This window comes from Camponotus vicinus, unplaced genomic scaffold (assembly GCF_025532165.1).
Source record: "Camponotus vicinus isolate PSW18456_S1 unplaced genomic scaffold, iyCamVici1.0 SCAF_7, whole genome shotgun sequence".
Lineage (NCBI taxonomy): Eukaryota > Metazoa > Arthropoda > Insecta > Hymenoptera > Formicidae > Camponotus > Camponotus vicinus.
In genome coordinates this window covers 179,882-194,694 of record NW_028141979.1, presented here as the reverse complement: position 1 = coordinate 194,694, position 14,813 = coordinate 179,882, and the positions used below count along the sequence as shown (strand labels likewise).

The following is a 14,813-nucleotide window of genomic DNA, read 5'->3' as shown; positions in this document are numbered from 1 at the left end:
TCTCAGAATTATGCGATTTTTTAAAGAAAAATAATTATTTCAATATAATTAAATATATAAGATAATTTCTTAAAATTTCTAATAAATTAAATTTTAAGAATATCAAGAGAATATTATTCCTCATATAGTTAAAACTTTTAACGGAATCTTAATTTATGCTTTGATTACAAACGCATTCCACGTTGGATGTTAAAGTGTTACAAAATATTTTATACATCACTTAATAAAGTCGAGTAATGAATTGCATAGATGCCATTGAAAGGGAGAAGTAATCTTAATTTGAACTTCTAATTCAAAATTCAATGATTTACATCATTATACTTCAAAATTTATATAGTTTAACTAAAAAACATTATATTTTCACTATAAAAATAATATAAAATTTATTTTAATATTTATAAATACCTAAAAAAAAATTTTTTTCTTAATATCTTCAATATTAAACTTTTAATACAATAAGCTATTTAGATTATTTTTATATTAAAAAAATCACTAAAAAAATCATACTAATAATAAATATATATATATATATATATATATATATATTATACTGATTATTGATTGGCTTGAGAAGATTCAATTAATAAATGACGGATATTTTATACGTAAAATCGAGATAGAACTCATTGTCAGGATTTAGCTATCGTATGTAGATCTTTGCGTAAAAGGCGAAAGCCAGTTCTAGTAGCCAAAGTCCTTGGCCCAGAGGAGTCACTCACCGTGAAGGAATTCCCCTCCTCTTCCTAATGATGACCTTCGCACTGATGATTTTCGATCTTGAACTTGATTTTATGCTGATTGCCTTGTGTAAAAGCACCGACACTAAAATCAACATGTACAGCATAATCAGAATCGTAGAAAGAACCGAAACATTTATTCATAAATACGCAACAAAGATGTTGTATCCGATTCGAGAAGCATAAATTTTTTGAAGAGTCGCATTTTGAAAAGTCGTATTGACATTATATTCTCGCACTTGGAATAGCTGACAGTCTAGATAAGTATAGATTTATCTGTATCAAAATTAATGAAACGCGCAATAAATAGTTCGAAATAACATCTCAAATTTATAGTGCTACTAAATGTTATATTTGAAGACTAAATTAAGCACTTGTTTTCGGCCATATTCGTAATTATGCAAATTAGATTAGCATCATTATTTAGCATCATTATTTAGTCAACACAAAGTCATTCAAAGAGAGCAAATTATTTGTTTCGCGAGACTTGTTTGTTTTTCTTATGCTAATAACATGTAAACTATTGATGGTATTATAGTCTGTTCATCGCACTTCTTTCTGTTTATAAATTTAAATGTTGGATATCATCTATTAAAATATTGATACGTAACATATTACGAAATTTTTTGCAAGCAAAAGATAAAAAATGTATCAAACACTTTTCAAGGAATTAGGAAAATCGCGATCAAGCAAAGAAATAATCATCGGTGAATTAAAAAGTATGAATTGATGGAGGATTCGAGAATCCTTCATCAACAGGTTTCTTGTTTACAAGAAGAAGGAGGAAGTCCCGATAAGGTTCAAAGATCCGGGTTAATGATCAGGACCTGATAAAATGTTACGCGATGACTTTATACCACCCTTTTTTTCTTCGTTCACAGCGTTTTGGGCTGTCTTTAAGGAACCAGTGTTCCGTTACGAATATTTACAACTGAAATTCCGTTGCAATGATGCGACCGATATCTGCAATTCTCTTCGTCTTTCCCCGACCTTGCGCACGCGGGTCCTAAACAATCAAGAAGTAAATATTAATTTGATATATAATTAGCAATAAAACATGTTGGTGTATTTTCTTTAATCTCAATAGTTTGTTGGAAAATGTGCCGAGTAAAAAGTGAATGCAACTTGCAAGATGTGTTTTTAGAAAAGAAAATATTAAAAAAAATATAATTATCACAAATTTGTACGATATTTTATTCGACGTTAACCATAAATAATATATATTTGAAAAAAGCGATATGATAAGTACACGCATGGATATGTCATGTGTAATTTATATTATATTTTTATACTTGCTAAAAATAACAAATTTGACGTCCCCTCTTTTCTTTTTTTTTTTCTCGCTAAAAGAACTTTATATATTTATCAGAAGAAAAAAATTATCTTTTATTTCTCGTGCCTTTTTGATATTCTTGTAGAAGAATGCAGTGGTTTTCAATTAGTTTTGTATCATGATTTGATAGTTGCAACACGAATGAAACAAGTTGCAACGCACAAACGCATTACGGAAAGGAAGCAACAATATACTTTGAGATTTTCGAGTATCGACAATATACCTTTCTCTAGAGAAGGATTTTTCGATACTATTTCATTTGCAAGGATATTTAAATATATATAAAAAATCATAAAAGAAATTATTCTGTAAAAAGTAAAAATAATAAAGCAAATATATATATATATATATATATATATATATATATATATATATTTGTATTAAAATATGAATATTATGTATAATGTAATGTATGTCTGATGTAATCTGCTGAAATTTTGATTGCAAAGTTCATGATTAATATATATTATTACATCCTTATATTTTCACTATAATTATGTTTCGCATAAAAATAATTCAAATAAAAAATAAAACAAAAAGAAAAATCCAAATTAACTAAATAATAAATTATTGCATGTCGCATCTATAATTTATACAGCTTCTAATTTAGCATAAATAAAGCTATCTTTCTGGCTATTCTTTCACTCCACTTCATATATATTTTTAATTTTACTTTTCAGAAAAGAAGACTATCTCTCAAATTTAAATGTTTACCAATTAGCTCATTAGTCTCTTGCACTAAATATATAAAAAAAAATCAAATGCTAATTATCTAATTGTTTGACCTTTATTTATTATTCTTTTATAAATACCTTTTTAAATATTTTACAATTCTTTAAATTGTTGTCGAAGACTCGTGATGCATATATGTATGCATATGCGTTAAAAGATCGCAGTCGCTTTGAGATCCGCTATCTGACAAAGAAACCAAAAGCCTTGTTAAACACGGTACTGTGAAAAGAACTCATTCGTTAAACAAATTGGCGATAATCTGAGCTTGCTGATCTCAATGACGATGCCACACGGAGGAAGGAGCATAAACGTTAATACCGCGATGCTGTGTGAATCGCAACCATGCAAAGAACCAAGCAAAGAGACACGCGCAGTTGCATAAGTATGTGAATCAGTTGTATAAGTGATCGCCACGGCAAACAGGTAGAGATTATGTAGTGCGATTAAATATTGAATAATTGGATTGTTGTCAAATGTGCTACATTTCATCACACTTAAATTTTTCACTGTCGTTGTTAAAAAAATGCGAGTTGCTAGGTATATATAAACGTGTATGTGTGTCTTCTATGCGTACGTATTCTCATATTCTTTTTTAATAATCGTAATGATTGACAGGAAAGAAACCATGCCTAATATTTTTAGAAAATTCTGCAGTGTTGTGCAAAAAACATCTTCGTATAACTGCGATTCTTAGCATTGAACTATTTTAATTTTATAGTAAAAATAAATTAATTAATTAAAGAAAAAAAAATATATATATATATATATATATATATATATATATATATATATATATATTCAGCATAAATCGCGGAATTTCTCAATTTGAAACAAAAATGCATAATGTGTGGGTCTATATATAATGTCTAGTATTTAACGATGAAACGACGACGTAATGATCACAGTTTCCTGTGATCAATTAGCAAGAGACAAGTACAACGTTACGTGAATTCTTATATTGAATAATCGCGGTTGGATAATTGTATACAAAGCTCTTATAAATTGAATGTTTCTTAATAAAAAATAAAATGCACATATTGAGAATAACTATTAATATCTGTCTCAAGCTGCTATGTAAAAAATAACATAAGATTTTATACTATGAAATTGATAACATATAACAGCGAGTAAATCTTAATTTACTTTTATGACACATTAAATTTTTGTTTATGAAAAAAATTAATCATTTATATCAGTTCGCGATGAATATGGATGTATATATATATATATATATGTGTGTGTGTGTGTGTGTGTGTGTGTGTGTGTCTTAAGTAAATAAAAAAAGTTTATGTAAACTCTAACTATACACATATTCTTCTAATTAATAATTTTACTTTTAAAACATTAAAAGAAAAAAATGGATCGATAAAAAAAAGAAAAGTAAAAATTTGAGATCTTTATTATTTAAAAAATTTTTTACTATTAAAAATATAAACTTTATAAAGATATATATACACAATACATACATACACTATTTTTCAAGTTAATAAAAATTTAAAAGAGAGAATATTTAATTAAATCTTACGTAACTCTTATATATTTAAAAATATCCTTATTTTCTAACAATTTGTATTATTTTTCCTTACATCGAATCGTCATTTTTTCAGATTTTTAATTCATATTACGTAATATTTAAAGATCACGTAAGAAGTAAACGAAAATGATTAAATTAAATTTTAAAAGAAAAATTAAGAACAGAATTCCTCTTTTGAAATGGCTACCGCTGTATAAAACGGAAGACATGCTGGGTGATCTTGTTGCGGGGGTCACCGTGGGATTAACTTTGATACCTCAAGTATGAGAGACACACAGACATTAAATATTACTTGAAAATATTCAGTTTAAAAGTGTAATATTTGCAATTGTTTAGGCAATAGCTTATGCAAGCTTGGCGGGATTGGAACCACAATATGGGCTTTATAGCGCGTTTGTGGGAAGTTTCATCTATGTCATTTTTGGGACGTGTCGTGAAATCAGCATTGGTCCGACCGCGCTTTTATCTTTACTAACTTGGACATATGCAAGGTATGAACATATTAAAACTCTTTGTAAAAGAATAAAATAGTGAAAGTAAGTTATTAAAAACTTCTAAATATTTGATTATGATAAATTCTGCGCTCTTATACACACATTGATTTTTCCATCTCTCTCTCTCTCTCTCTCTCTCTGGAAAACGAATATACCCTTTCAAAAGATAAATTCTTTAACTGCCAAGTTGTTAAGACTTGTAATTATATATTTATGCTTCCTTTTAATATATCAAATGTTATAAATTTTCATTAAAAGCTATATTTAATTTTGATACAATAGAAAAATCTTGCTCGTCATTATGCATGAGATTGACGTAATAATGTTCTTGCTTGAAGTTTTATCCGATAAATCAAGATATAAAATAAAAGAATGTGCTAATGAGATCATTTAAACTATAACGAAATTGAATTATTAAAGATTTTTTTATAAATTTTTTCTTGAAAAAAAGATTGTTCATGTATGTCAAGGTTGTAATATATTACAAAAAAGTATAACTTATTTATTCCAAGTGTATAATTCTTTCAGAGGAATTCCCGAGTATACAGCATTGCTTTGCTTTTTGTCGGGATGTGTCACAATACTTCTTGGCATTCTGCACTTAGGATTTTTAGTTGAATTTGTTTCAATACCGGTTATATCCGGGTTTACATCAGCTGCGAGCATCATCATTGCTTGCAGTCAAATAAAGAATCTATTGGGCTTGAATATTCACGGTGAGAATTTTGTTGAAATTTGGCGGCAGTTGATAAACCATATAACTGACACAAAAATACCAGATTTGATTCTTTCTTGCTGCTGTATTGTAATTCTACTAATCTTGAAGGTATATACTATAAATTTAAAAAATAAAAATAACAGAATTATGATTGATACAATCATAATCCGTTTATTTTTCTAGTATTATAAGTTTATTTAAAAAACAAAAATAACAGAATTACGATTGTATCCGTTTATTTTTCTAGCATTTAAAGGATAAAAACGTTGCCAATACCATGTTGAAGAGATTTCTTTGGGTGATCGGTACGGCTAGGAATGCTCTCGTAGTCATTCTTTGCGCTGTTGCGTCTTATATTTTCGAGATGCACGATGGAGCACCCTTCATCCTTACGGGTCATATCCATGCTGGTCTGCCGAGTATCGACCTGCCTCAATTTTCAAGGACAATTAGCCAAAACCAAACTGAAAGTTTCATCGATATGGCTAAGAATTTCAATTTTGGAATTTTAGTGATACCGCTCCTCTCCATTATCGGAAATGTAGCCATTGCAAAAGCTTTTTGTACGATATATTTTCAACATATTACTTAACATTAATTAAAAAATCTAATTTGAAAAATATAAAGTTATGCAAAAATTATTGCGACGCGTATAAACGCGTGATCATCCAATTATTACGATAAAATCTCTCTGAATATTTCTTATTATTTAAAGCACGAGGCATGCCTTTAGACGCCACGCAAGAAATGTTAACTCTCGGATTGTGCAATATAATTGGCTCATTTTTTCATTCGATGCCTGTCACAGGATCTTTTTCAAGAAGCGCAGTAATGAATGCTTCTGGCATTAAAACACCTTTAGGTAGCATATACACAGGTAAATTACAAAAAGAAATGCCGAATAATATCAAATTAAACTCCTATATAATTAAATGTTTGATAAGTTATGGTGAGAATTTTATCTTATTAGTTTCTAAATAAAAATAAAAGAAAAGAAAAAAGTTATTAAAATAAAAATGACAAACGATTTCAGGTATTCTAGTCATACTTGCGCTAAGTTTATTAACACCATATTTTTACTATATTCCGAAAGCGACATTGAGTTCTGTCATAATTACTGCAGTGATATTTATGGTAGAAATTGGTACGATATTTCCAATCTGGAAATGTAATAGTGAGTATATATTTAAAATAATTAACAGTACGCAATTAAAATAATTTCAAGTTAGAAAGGACACACACCATAAACTATTATAATTAATGAAAATTGATGAGTAAATTAATTACGAGCAATTAATAACTATTATATTTCTTCACAGAACGCGATCTAATACCGGCATTTGTCACATTCTTCGCTGGCTTATTCGTCGGAGTCGAATTGGGAATTTTAATAGGTACGATAATCGATCTCGCCATATTGATATACCTGAATGCGCGGCCAACAATAAATATCGAATATAAAAATGTAAGGGAATAAAAATCGAAATTGTATATTTTTGGGCTTGTTAAATTTATTAGTTAAATTATTAGTTGAAAAAATTCAATATAATTCTAATGATTTTCTTTTACCAGACTTCAACAATGAATTACATCATGATCCGTCCTGTTGCTGGAATTTTATTTCCAGCAGTAGAGCATTTGAGATCGTATTTAACAAAAGCATTATCCAATAAACGTCACAAATCTCTAAAAAATCTCGATACTTTGACGAATGTGGTATTAGATTGCGAGCATATCGACAAGATAGACTTTACTGTTGTACAGGTATCGAAATAATTATTTATTATCAATATATCAGCGAAATACATCGTCTTCAGAGAATACGATTTATTATTAAAATATAAACACACGTGTAATATTATATTGTATGTATCAGTCGATTAATTTACTTTTTTCAATTATTTTTAGAGTATCAGCATGTTAGCAAAAGACTTTAGAAACAACAATTGTCAATTAATAATGTTGCGGCCGAATCCTGATATTTTAAAGAGCATACAATCGCTGTCACATAAGCAAATCTTGATAGCAAGAAATGAAATCGATCTAATTACAATTTTGAAAGAATTAAAAAATGTGATACCAAATGCAAATGAAATCGAAGCTTTGAATAGCAAGATAAACCCTGAAACGACAAACGAATTTGTCTCTACGTGGTTATGATATGTTATAAACATTTCCTTTAAAACTTAACAAATAAATGCGTATGATTTCACATGCACATATATATGTGTATCACTATAATTTATATATATCTTATTTATCTACAATATTTTATTAAATTATAAATTTTTGTTTTTTCTATATTTAATTCAATAAAAAATAAATTTGCATAATTTGCAAAACTTTCGCATATGTTCTTATTTACTTTTATTTATTATCCATAAAATATTTGAAAATAAGGTTAAAAAGAGCAAAATAAGTCGTCTTAAATATTATATTTGCTATTTTTAGTTGAATTTAATTTTCGAATAGAAGGCGAATAAAAAATCTAATATTTCTATAAGCACATTTTGTACTTTTATTTCGATTATCTAGAGATAAAGATGTTGAGAATAAACTTTTACTTTATAATTAAGCGATTATTTTATGGAACATGTGGTAATTATGGGATTAATTTTATATAAATCCACTGCTTCAAATTAAACAAGACAGAAAAGGATTATTATACAGCTTTGGTCCAAAGAAAATAAACTATTATTTTCATTAGTCATTTTGCCAAAAATGTGTATTAACAATAAAGTTTAAATAAAAACAGAAAAGTACATATATATGTGTATAAGATATAGTTATGTGTAAAATATTTTATCTTAACACTATAGAAATCAAAAGTATAAGCAAATCTTACATACTAAATATTTCTTGTAAAAAAATTATATATTTGGAAATATAACAAACACTAAACTTGTACATATTTTGCGATTGAAATCTAATCTATGAAAAGATTCAAACAAAACATTTTCTGAATATAATCTTCATCTCAAGTTTATCTCTTATAGAAATTTAAAGCAAAAATTTTTATCTTAAGCTTTACGAAAGCACGCATTTCTTTAAATGCAAATGTAAAGGAAGCATCATTTTTGAATTTGCTTGATCACAATATGCTGACATAAATATGTGTTTATGTTAATAATACTTCATTTTTTAACTTTTATCGTAATTTTTTAATCTTAATACTATCCATTCGTGTAATATAGAAACGTAATACTGTCTCAAGATACATTAAAAATAAAAAAATACAGCAAATTATAATATAGTGAATCATTATAAACATTATAATAGTTTTGAGTCACTTAAAAAACTTAAACTTTTTGGTTTTCCCAAAAACAAAATTTTAGTTTATATAAGAGATAAATTATATTATATATAAAACAAATTAAAGAAAAAAATATGTATTATATACTAATCTTTGTATATTTAAATTACGAAATTATATTTCATCTTTTTACGTTTTTTAAATTATTTGTATGTATTACGAATTACGATCCAATATTGCTGATAGATATTCTTTCAAAAAATTTTGACAAGTTGTATTCCTGCGGAAAATGCTATTATATTTTTATAATAATGATAGAGAATATATCGTTCTAGTTTAAACTGACTGTGTTGCAAACTGACCAATATTATTTGAGAATTTTACATTGTTTGTTACAAATTCTTTTGGAGATATTATTGGAGGTATATTTTCCGATTCATTATCATCGCAGGAAAAATCTTGTATCGTTTGATTTTTTGGACATTTCGATATTTGCATATAATTTACTGCATTTTGATTGCGTTTTTGATTCTGCCAAAAATACGCATTATTGTACTGATTTATATTTGTCACGGGCATAAAATTCACATTTTGTCGAGATCCCGAATGTGGAAGCGGTGCCACATATCGAAAGGGATCACAAACTATTTGGGAATTGTCTTCGAACTTTTCATAATGCTGATTGAATTTCATTGGAACATTATCAACAATATTTCTCGGTTGTACAATGTGATTATTCAGATCATTAGCTCTAACATAATTATTCACTTGCATACGAGGAATATACTTAAGCTGTTGATCATGCAAAGAGCTGATGCAGTCCAAATTATTCGATTGATTAATCATATTAGGGATTATACGAACATAACTCGCGCATGAAGAATTGTAAAAGACAGGCAACGGATACTGGAGTTGCGGATTTCTCGTTTGCATATTCAAAGATGGCGCATAAATTATTGGATGCGATAGACGTGTATTTTTAATATCATCAGGATCGAGAGCATCAGAATTGTAAATTGTTGTAGGTCGTATCATATTATATGACTCAACATGAAAACCATCTTGTACCGAGGAATTGCATTTAGTATGATCTGATAATATAGAATGGTCGGTAAAAGTCGAAAATGTATCAGACTTTTGTTGTATGTTTGGCATATATTTATAGAATACGTTTGAATTTTCTTTATTATGATTTATTGCAGTTCCCAACATGGAGGTGGCATTGCTATCATTCGATGTTTGCATATTGCTTTCGCACAATGATGTTACATTGAAAGTATTTGAAACTTGCGATGGTCGCATTGCATTACGAACTGAAAAATTTTGATTGTAAAATTTACTACCATTTAGGTCCCATGATGGCATTTGTTTTATTTGACCTGTTGCTTGCGTAATAGCTTGCTGCATGTCGCAATGTATATTTTGAATAGATTGCTGTGAATTTGCAATTGTTACATTATTCTGTATTGTATTGGCTTCTAAACTGTTATTACAAATAGTTTGATTGCTTTCTAATTTCTTTACATCATCCATATATTGTGTATCTTCGAACTGTAATGAATGTTGATGTATCATATTGGTTGGTATTTTTATAGTACACTTATTAGGAAGTAAATTGGACAAATATTTGGATGAATTCGTTTGTTTATTTTCGGTAATATTATTTATTTCTATATTTTGCTGATCTATATTGGGTTTAGATTTATCAGTTCTCTTCATCTCTTTACGACACTGTTCTAACATAGGTTCCTGTCTTCTGATATCAATGTTTAAATTAGTACAATCCTTTTCTGTCAAATGTGTATTGGCATTTACAAAATTAACGTTCTTTTCACTATTACATGTACCTTTTTTATATACAATTGTTGATTTTGTGTCTGTTGTCGATTGCATATGATTCAATTTATTTTTCTGACTTGTGCGATCTTTCTTTGTGCAAAGTCCTTCAATTCTTACATTTGAATTGGAAAATACACTAGAAGATATATATTCTCTTTTTATAACATCTTTTCGCTCAGTATTGTCAATATGTCCATTGTCAAATCTAGAATTATTATATGACGAATTTTTTCCATTAGAAGTGCATTCAATGTTTCTCAATATATCTTTATTTTGCACAGGCTTTGTGAGTGTCGAATTTTTATATTGCATGACAAATTTAGTATTTCTTTTAAAATTAAAATCAAGATTTGCTTTTTGATGATGCAGAGAATGTTTATCATCAACAATTTTTTTATTTCTTTTCTCGGATTCATATAAAAGCAAATCGGAATTTTTAGATACACTGGTCTTCTTTTCTGATTTTTCAAATGTTTTATTTTTATAAACACCATAGTTAGATGCATTTTTTTTAACAGATTTTGGCATCTTTGACTCAGATTGTTTAAAAACTGGTTGTTGCATTATTTGCAATACCTCATCCTTATTTATATTTTTATCTTGATTTGTCAAATCAGCTGTTTTATTAGATTTTGTCTCAAAATTGGTAACATTTGAATATACAGCATTTCTAAAAATATTATAAACATTTATACATCTACAAAAAAATTAATAAAATATATATAAATAGATTACATATTAATTGCAAAAATAAAAGTTCTCTTTACACTTACTGTGTAATATTTTCATTATTTTGTGGCATATCTGATTGATTTTTTTGCATCTTGTCTGTACAAGACTGAACATCCAGTTTTGTTGTAAGGATGCTCTTTGTAATCATTAATATGTCTTTTTCATCTTTATCTTTAACTTTAACCAATTTGGTAGAATTTGGAAATGTATTAGACGAATTTGCATCTTTGTTCCACACATTGTCATTGTTTTCTGATATTGCGTCAATAGGCAAATATTTTTTGTACGTATCCATCAAATGATAGTTGTCAGATTCTTTAACTGAATATGTCTTGATGTTTTCTGTCAATAAACCCTCATCTTTCAATTTATTATTCTCATTATGATCTTGTATATGTTTGTAGATAGTTTCTAGCTTTTCACTAAAATAAAAAATTAGTTTAAAAATAATTTTCAAATATAATATGTAGAAACGATAATAGAAAATATACCTTTTTAATCCATCCATTTATATACATTTAGCTAGTAAAAATTTATATAAGATATAAATATTAATACAAATTGTGTAGAGATTATCCCAGACAGATTATTCCAGAGCTATGTATAGGCCCTACATATTTTTATTGTACTAAAGTTTATAGATTTATTATCTTAAAGTTTGAAAGTTTAAGCCACTTAAAAAAAGCAAGATCCCATCTATTTTCACTTTTGAAATTTAAAATCCTAATTTCAGGATTTTTTAATTTTACTTTATATAAAACGCATAAGCTTTAATATTTGCTGCTGCGAATGAAATAATTTTGAAAGATCTTACATATACACAGAATATAGATACATGTTATAAATTTAAATATAACTTGTAACATATATTTTCTATTAATTCAAAGATAAAGATTATATTATTTCATATACAATATATATTGGAAATTATAAAATTTTTTTATTAAGATCTTTTTATTAATATGTTATATATTCATAGCGTAATGCTTGTATAATGAAATTGACATTGGATAAGAAAGCAAAGCAATATTAATACACAATAAGCTTAATATGCAATAAGATTAAGACAAAGAATGTAAGGGTTAAACATACGGGTTTGGTGAATGAGACATGTTTTTCAACCATTGCATATTATGCAGCTTGTTGACCATTGCCTTCTGTTTTATATCAAAAGTCTTTTCTAAATTTTTAACAGTGCAATCCATTATACCTATTACAAACAAATATTTATATATATATGAAGTAAACATTTATATGACATACATACAATTTAAATATAATTTTAAAAATTTATTTCCTTTCTAAATTGTTTCAATTGGATGTTGAAAAATATCTCCAACATAACTAACAATAATAATAATCTAATTAATGTAAGCTATGGCTTACTTTTGTCTTCCTTTATCTTAAGTTGCGACATGAGGTTAATGTCCTCTACGTGTGTATTCCTTTTCATAATTTAATTCAGAAGACTTGGAAAAGCTTGCAAAAGACTTGTGTAAAGTAAAGCTAAATTTTATGTAGTATCAATACTAAATTGATACTATTAACGAGAGAGAGATGTGAGAAAAAAATTTGATTATCATTATTAGACTACCAATCAATTTTTTTGAAAATTTAAAATAATTTTGAAAAAAATTCTTGCAACTCTTATAACAGATATAAATGCTTGCAAAACTCTCATGCGACTAATACTACCTCAGATTTTCAGACTGGCTCAGGGCTCAGGTTCAGGTTCAGGCTCGTAATCAGATTTTAGAATCTCTTTGTTGTTAGTAGAGACTCAAACCTTACTTTGCCGATAATCAAACTCTGCTTAGCCGAGATCCGAACCTTACTCATTGTTAGCCGATTCGAGATTGGAATGGCCTTACAATTACGACTACAATTTTTTTACATGCAAAGGCCTTAAATTTTTTTGCGATTATCAAGTGGATTTAAAAATAACAGATTTATAACATTACCAGCTCAATATACATTTTCATTTCTTAAAAAGGCTTTTCTGATTTTTACTATACTTTTAGTTTACATACATTACATGTGTGTATATTTTAATAAGAAAAAAATAAATAAAAGAAAATTGTAGACTTTTCATAAAATTTATATTTTCAAGAAAGTTTCTTAAAGAATGTTCACTCTCTCAGCAACTTTAAATGCAACTCTATACGCGTCCTTTTAAAATTAATCGACAATGAGAAAAGATTGTTGCGCAATATTTTGCAATTGAACGAATACGTAATAATTACATTCCTCATAATCATTTTAATTAGACGCATGCAATGAGCATGAACAATGATTGTAATACATTATATCGAAACGTTGGAAAAACATGCACGAGATAGACATATCGAGATATCAATATTCAAGGAATAATTCTGTTTCACATTAACATATTTCTTGTTATTTATGTCAGTTAATTAAACAATAATTAATTGTTGTTTGCACATGGCGCTAAAAATCACGGTTCAGATGTAAAATAGACAATTATATCCTACAATTATAACTCCGCATTATACACACAAAATAAAGTTGATTGACATTTTATTGATTTTAAATATTTGTTTTTATAATACACAACTTATATAATAATAGCATAAGAAGCAATAATGAACATACATCCTACGAATTATATATATATAATTATTTTTATTATTTTATTGTTTTTTTTTAATATATAAACTTTCAGTCAAAAAAATAGCCAAATAAAATTTATATCTATTAGTTCTCTAACTACTACACGCTATCCAATATTATCTTTTAAATCTGTATTGCCAAAAATACGTGTTGTCGCGATATTGTAATTTCTTCTTGTCCATCCAAGCGATATATCGCTCGTTAATTCTTACTCAGGTTGTAAATTTGTACTGATATTCATTAGAATTTGCTACAGAGAGAAAGAGAGACAAATATTCTCAATAACAAAATAAATTTTACACTCCGCGATTCATCGTAATTTCTTTTTTAATTCAGAAATGCAGCGAATGGACTTTGAAGCTTGAACAATGTGCAGCAAAGATCAAAATCTGGCATGAAAAATAGTTGAATAAAGGAAAAAACCGATAGATATTTATCCTATAAGATCAAAGAGATTTGACTTTACAAAATTCTATCGAGTCCTTAAAAAATTCTCCATTTCGACCAAACTCTGATTAATTTTATTCTGCATTGTTTCATTAATCTATGTAGAATCCAAAAAATATATATATTTTTTTATTATTTAACAGATGAGAATTAAATTAGAAACAAATTATACGATTAAAAATTTTATAATAATTTCACAAATAATTTCGTCAATTGAAATAATTATAGAAAAATTAGGAACTTGGTCGAAAGAGAGAAATCGCCTTTAATCTACATATATTTCTCGTAAATTTCTAAAACACATCTTTGGAATGTAAATTAAGGGCGCTAGTTTCTAAATGTACCTTTTGTTAACAACAATCA

At 27.3% G+C, this 14,813-nt stretch overlaps 2 protein-coding genes across 8 annotated transcripts; one reads left to right on the top strand and one right to left on the bottom strand.

Annotated features, from left to right (window-relative positions):
• Positions 1-2,983: 2,983 nt before the first annotated feature.
• Positions 2,984-7,900, top strand: LOC145975026 (sodium-independent sulfate anion transporter). 3 transcript variants are annotated; one of them, XM_083105167.1, is made up of 10 exons: positions 2,984-3,184; positions 4,410-4,597; positions 4,673-4,827; positions 5,359-5,656; positions 5,796-6,111; positions 6,264-6,425; positions 6,582-6,722; positions 6,868-7,013; positions 7,121-7,312; positions 7,457-7,900. In XM_083105167.1, exons 2-10 carry the CDS (start codon positions 4,463-4,465, stop codon positions 7,706-7,708), a joined length of 1,797 nt encoding a protein of 598 aa, XP_082961293.1. In that variant the 5' UTR covers positions 2,984-3,184; positions 4,410-4,462; the 3' UTR covers positions 7,709-7,900. The 3 variants fall into 3 exon arrangements, with proteins under 3 accessions (XP_082961293.1, XP_082961292.1, XP_082961291.1); XM_083105166.1 differs by having other exon boundaries at positions 2,984-3,372; XM_083105165.1 differs by having other exon boundaries at positions 2,985-3,225.
• Positions 7,901-8,274: 374 nt separating this feature from the next.
• LOC145975023 (uncharacterized) lies at positions 8,275-13,226 on the bottom strand. Of its 5 annotated transcripts, none has more exons than XM_083105154.1 (5): positions 13,068-13,226; positions 12,465-12,582; positions 11,864-11,894; positions 11,414-11,794; positions 8,275-11,337 (listed from the first exon to the last, which is right to left on the bottom strand). In XM_083105154.1, exons 3-5 carry the CDS (start codon positions 11,878-11,880, stop codon positions 9,138-9,140), a joined length of 2,598 nt encoding a protein of 865 aa, XP_082961280.1. In that variant the 5' UTR covers positions 11,881-11,894; positions 12,465-12,582; positions 13,068-13,226; the 3' UTR covers positions 8,275-9,137. The 5 variants fall into 5 exon arrangements, with proteins under 5 accessions (XP_082961280.1, XP_082961277.1, XP_082961276.1 ...); XM_083105151.1 differs by lacking the exon at positions 11,864-11,894 and adding an exon at positions 12,759-12,912 and having other exon boundaries at positions 8,276-11,337; positions 13,068-13,224; XM_083105150.1 differs by lacking the exon at positions 11,864-11,894 and adding an exon at positions 12,759-12,878 and having other exon boundaries at positions 8,276-11,337; positions 13,068-13,224.
• Positions 13,227-14,813: the final 1,587 nt, after the last annotated feature.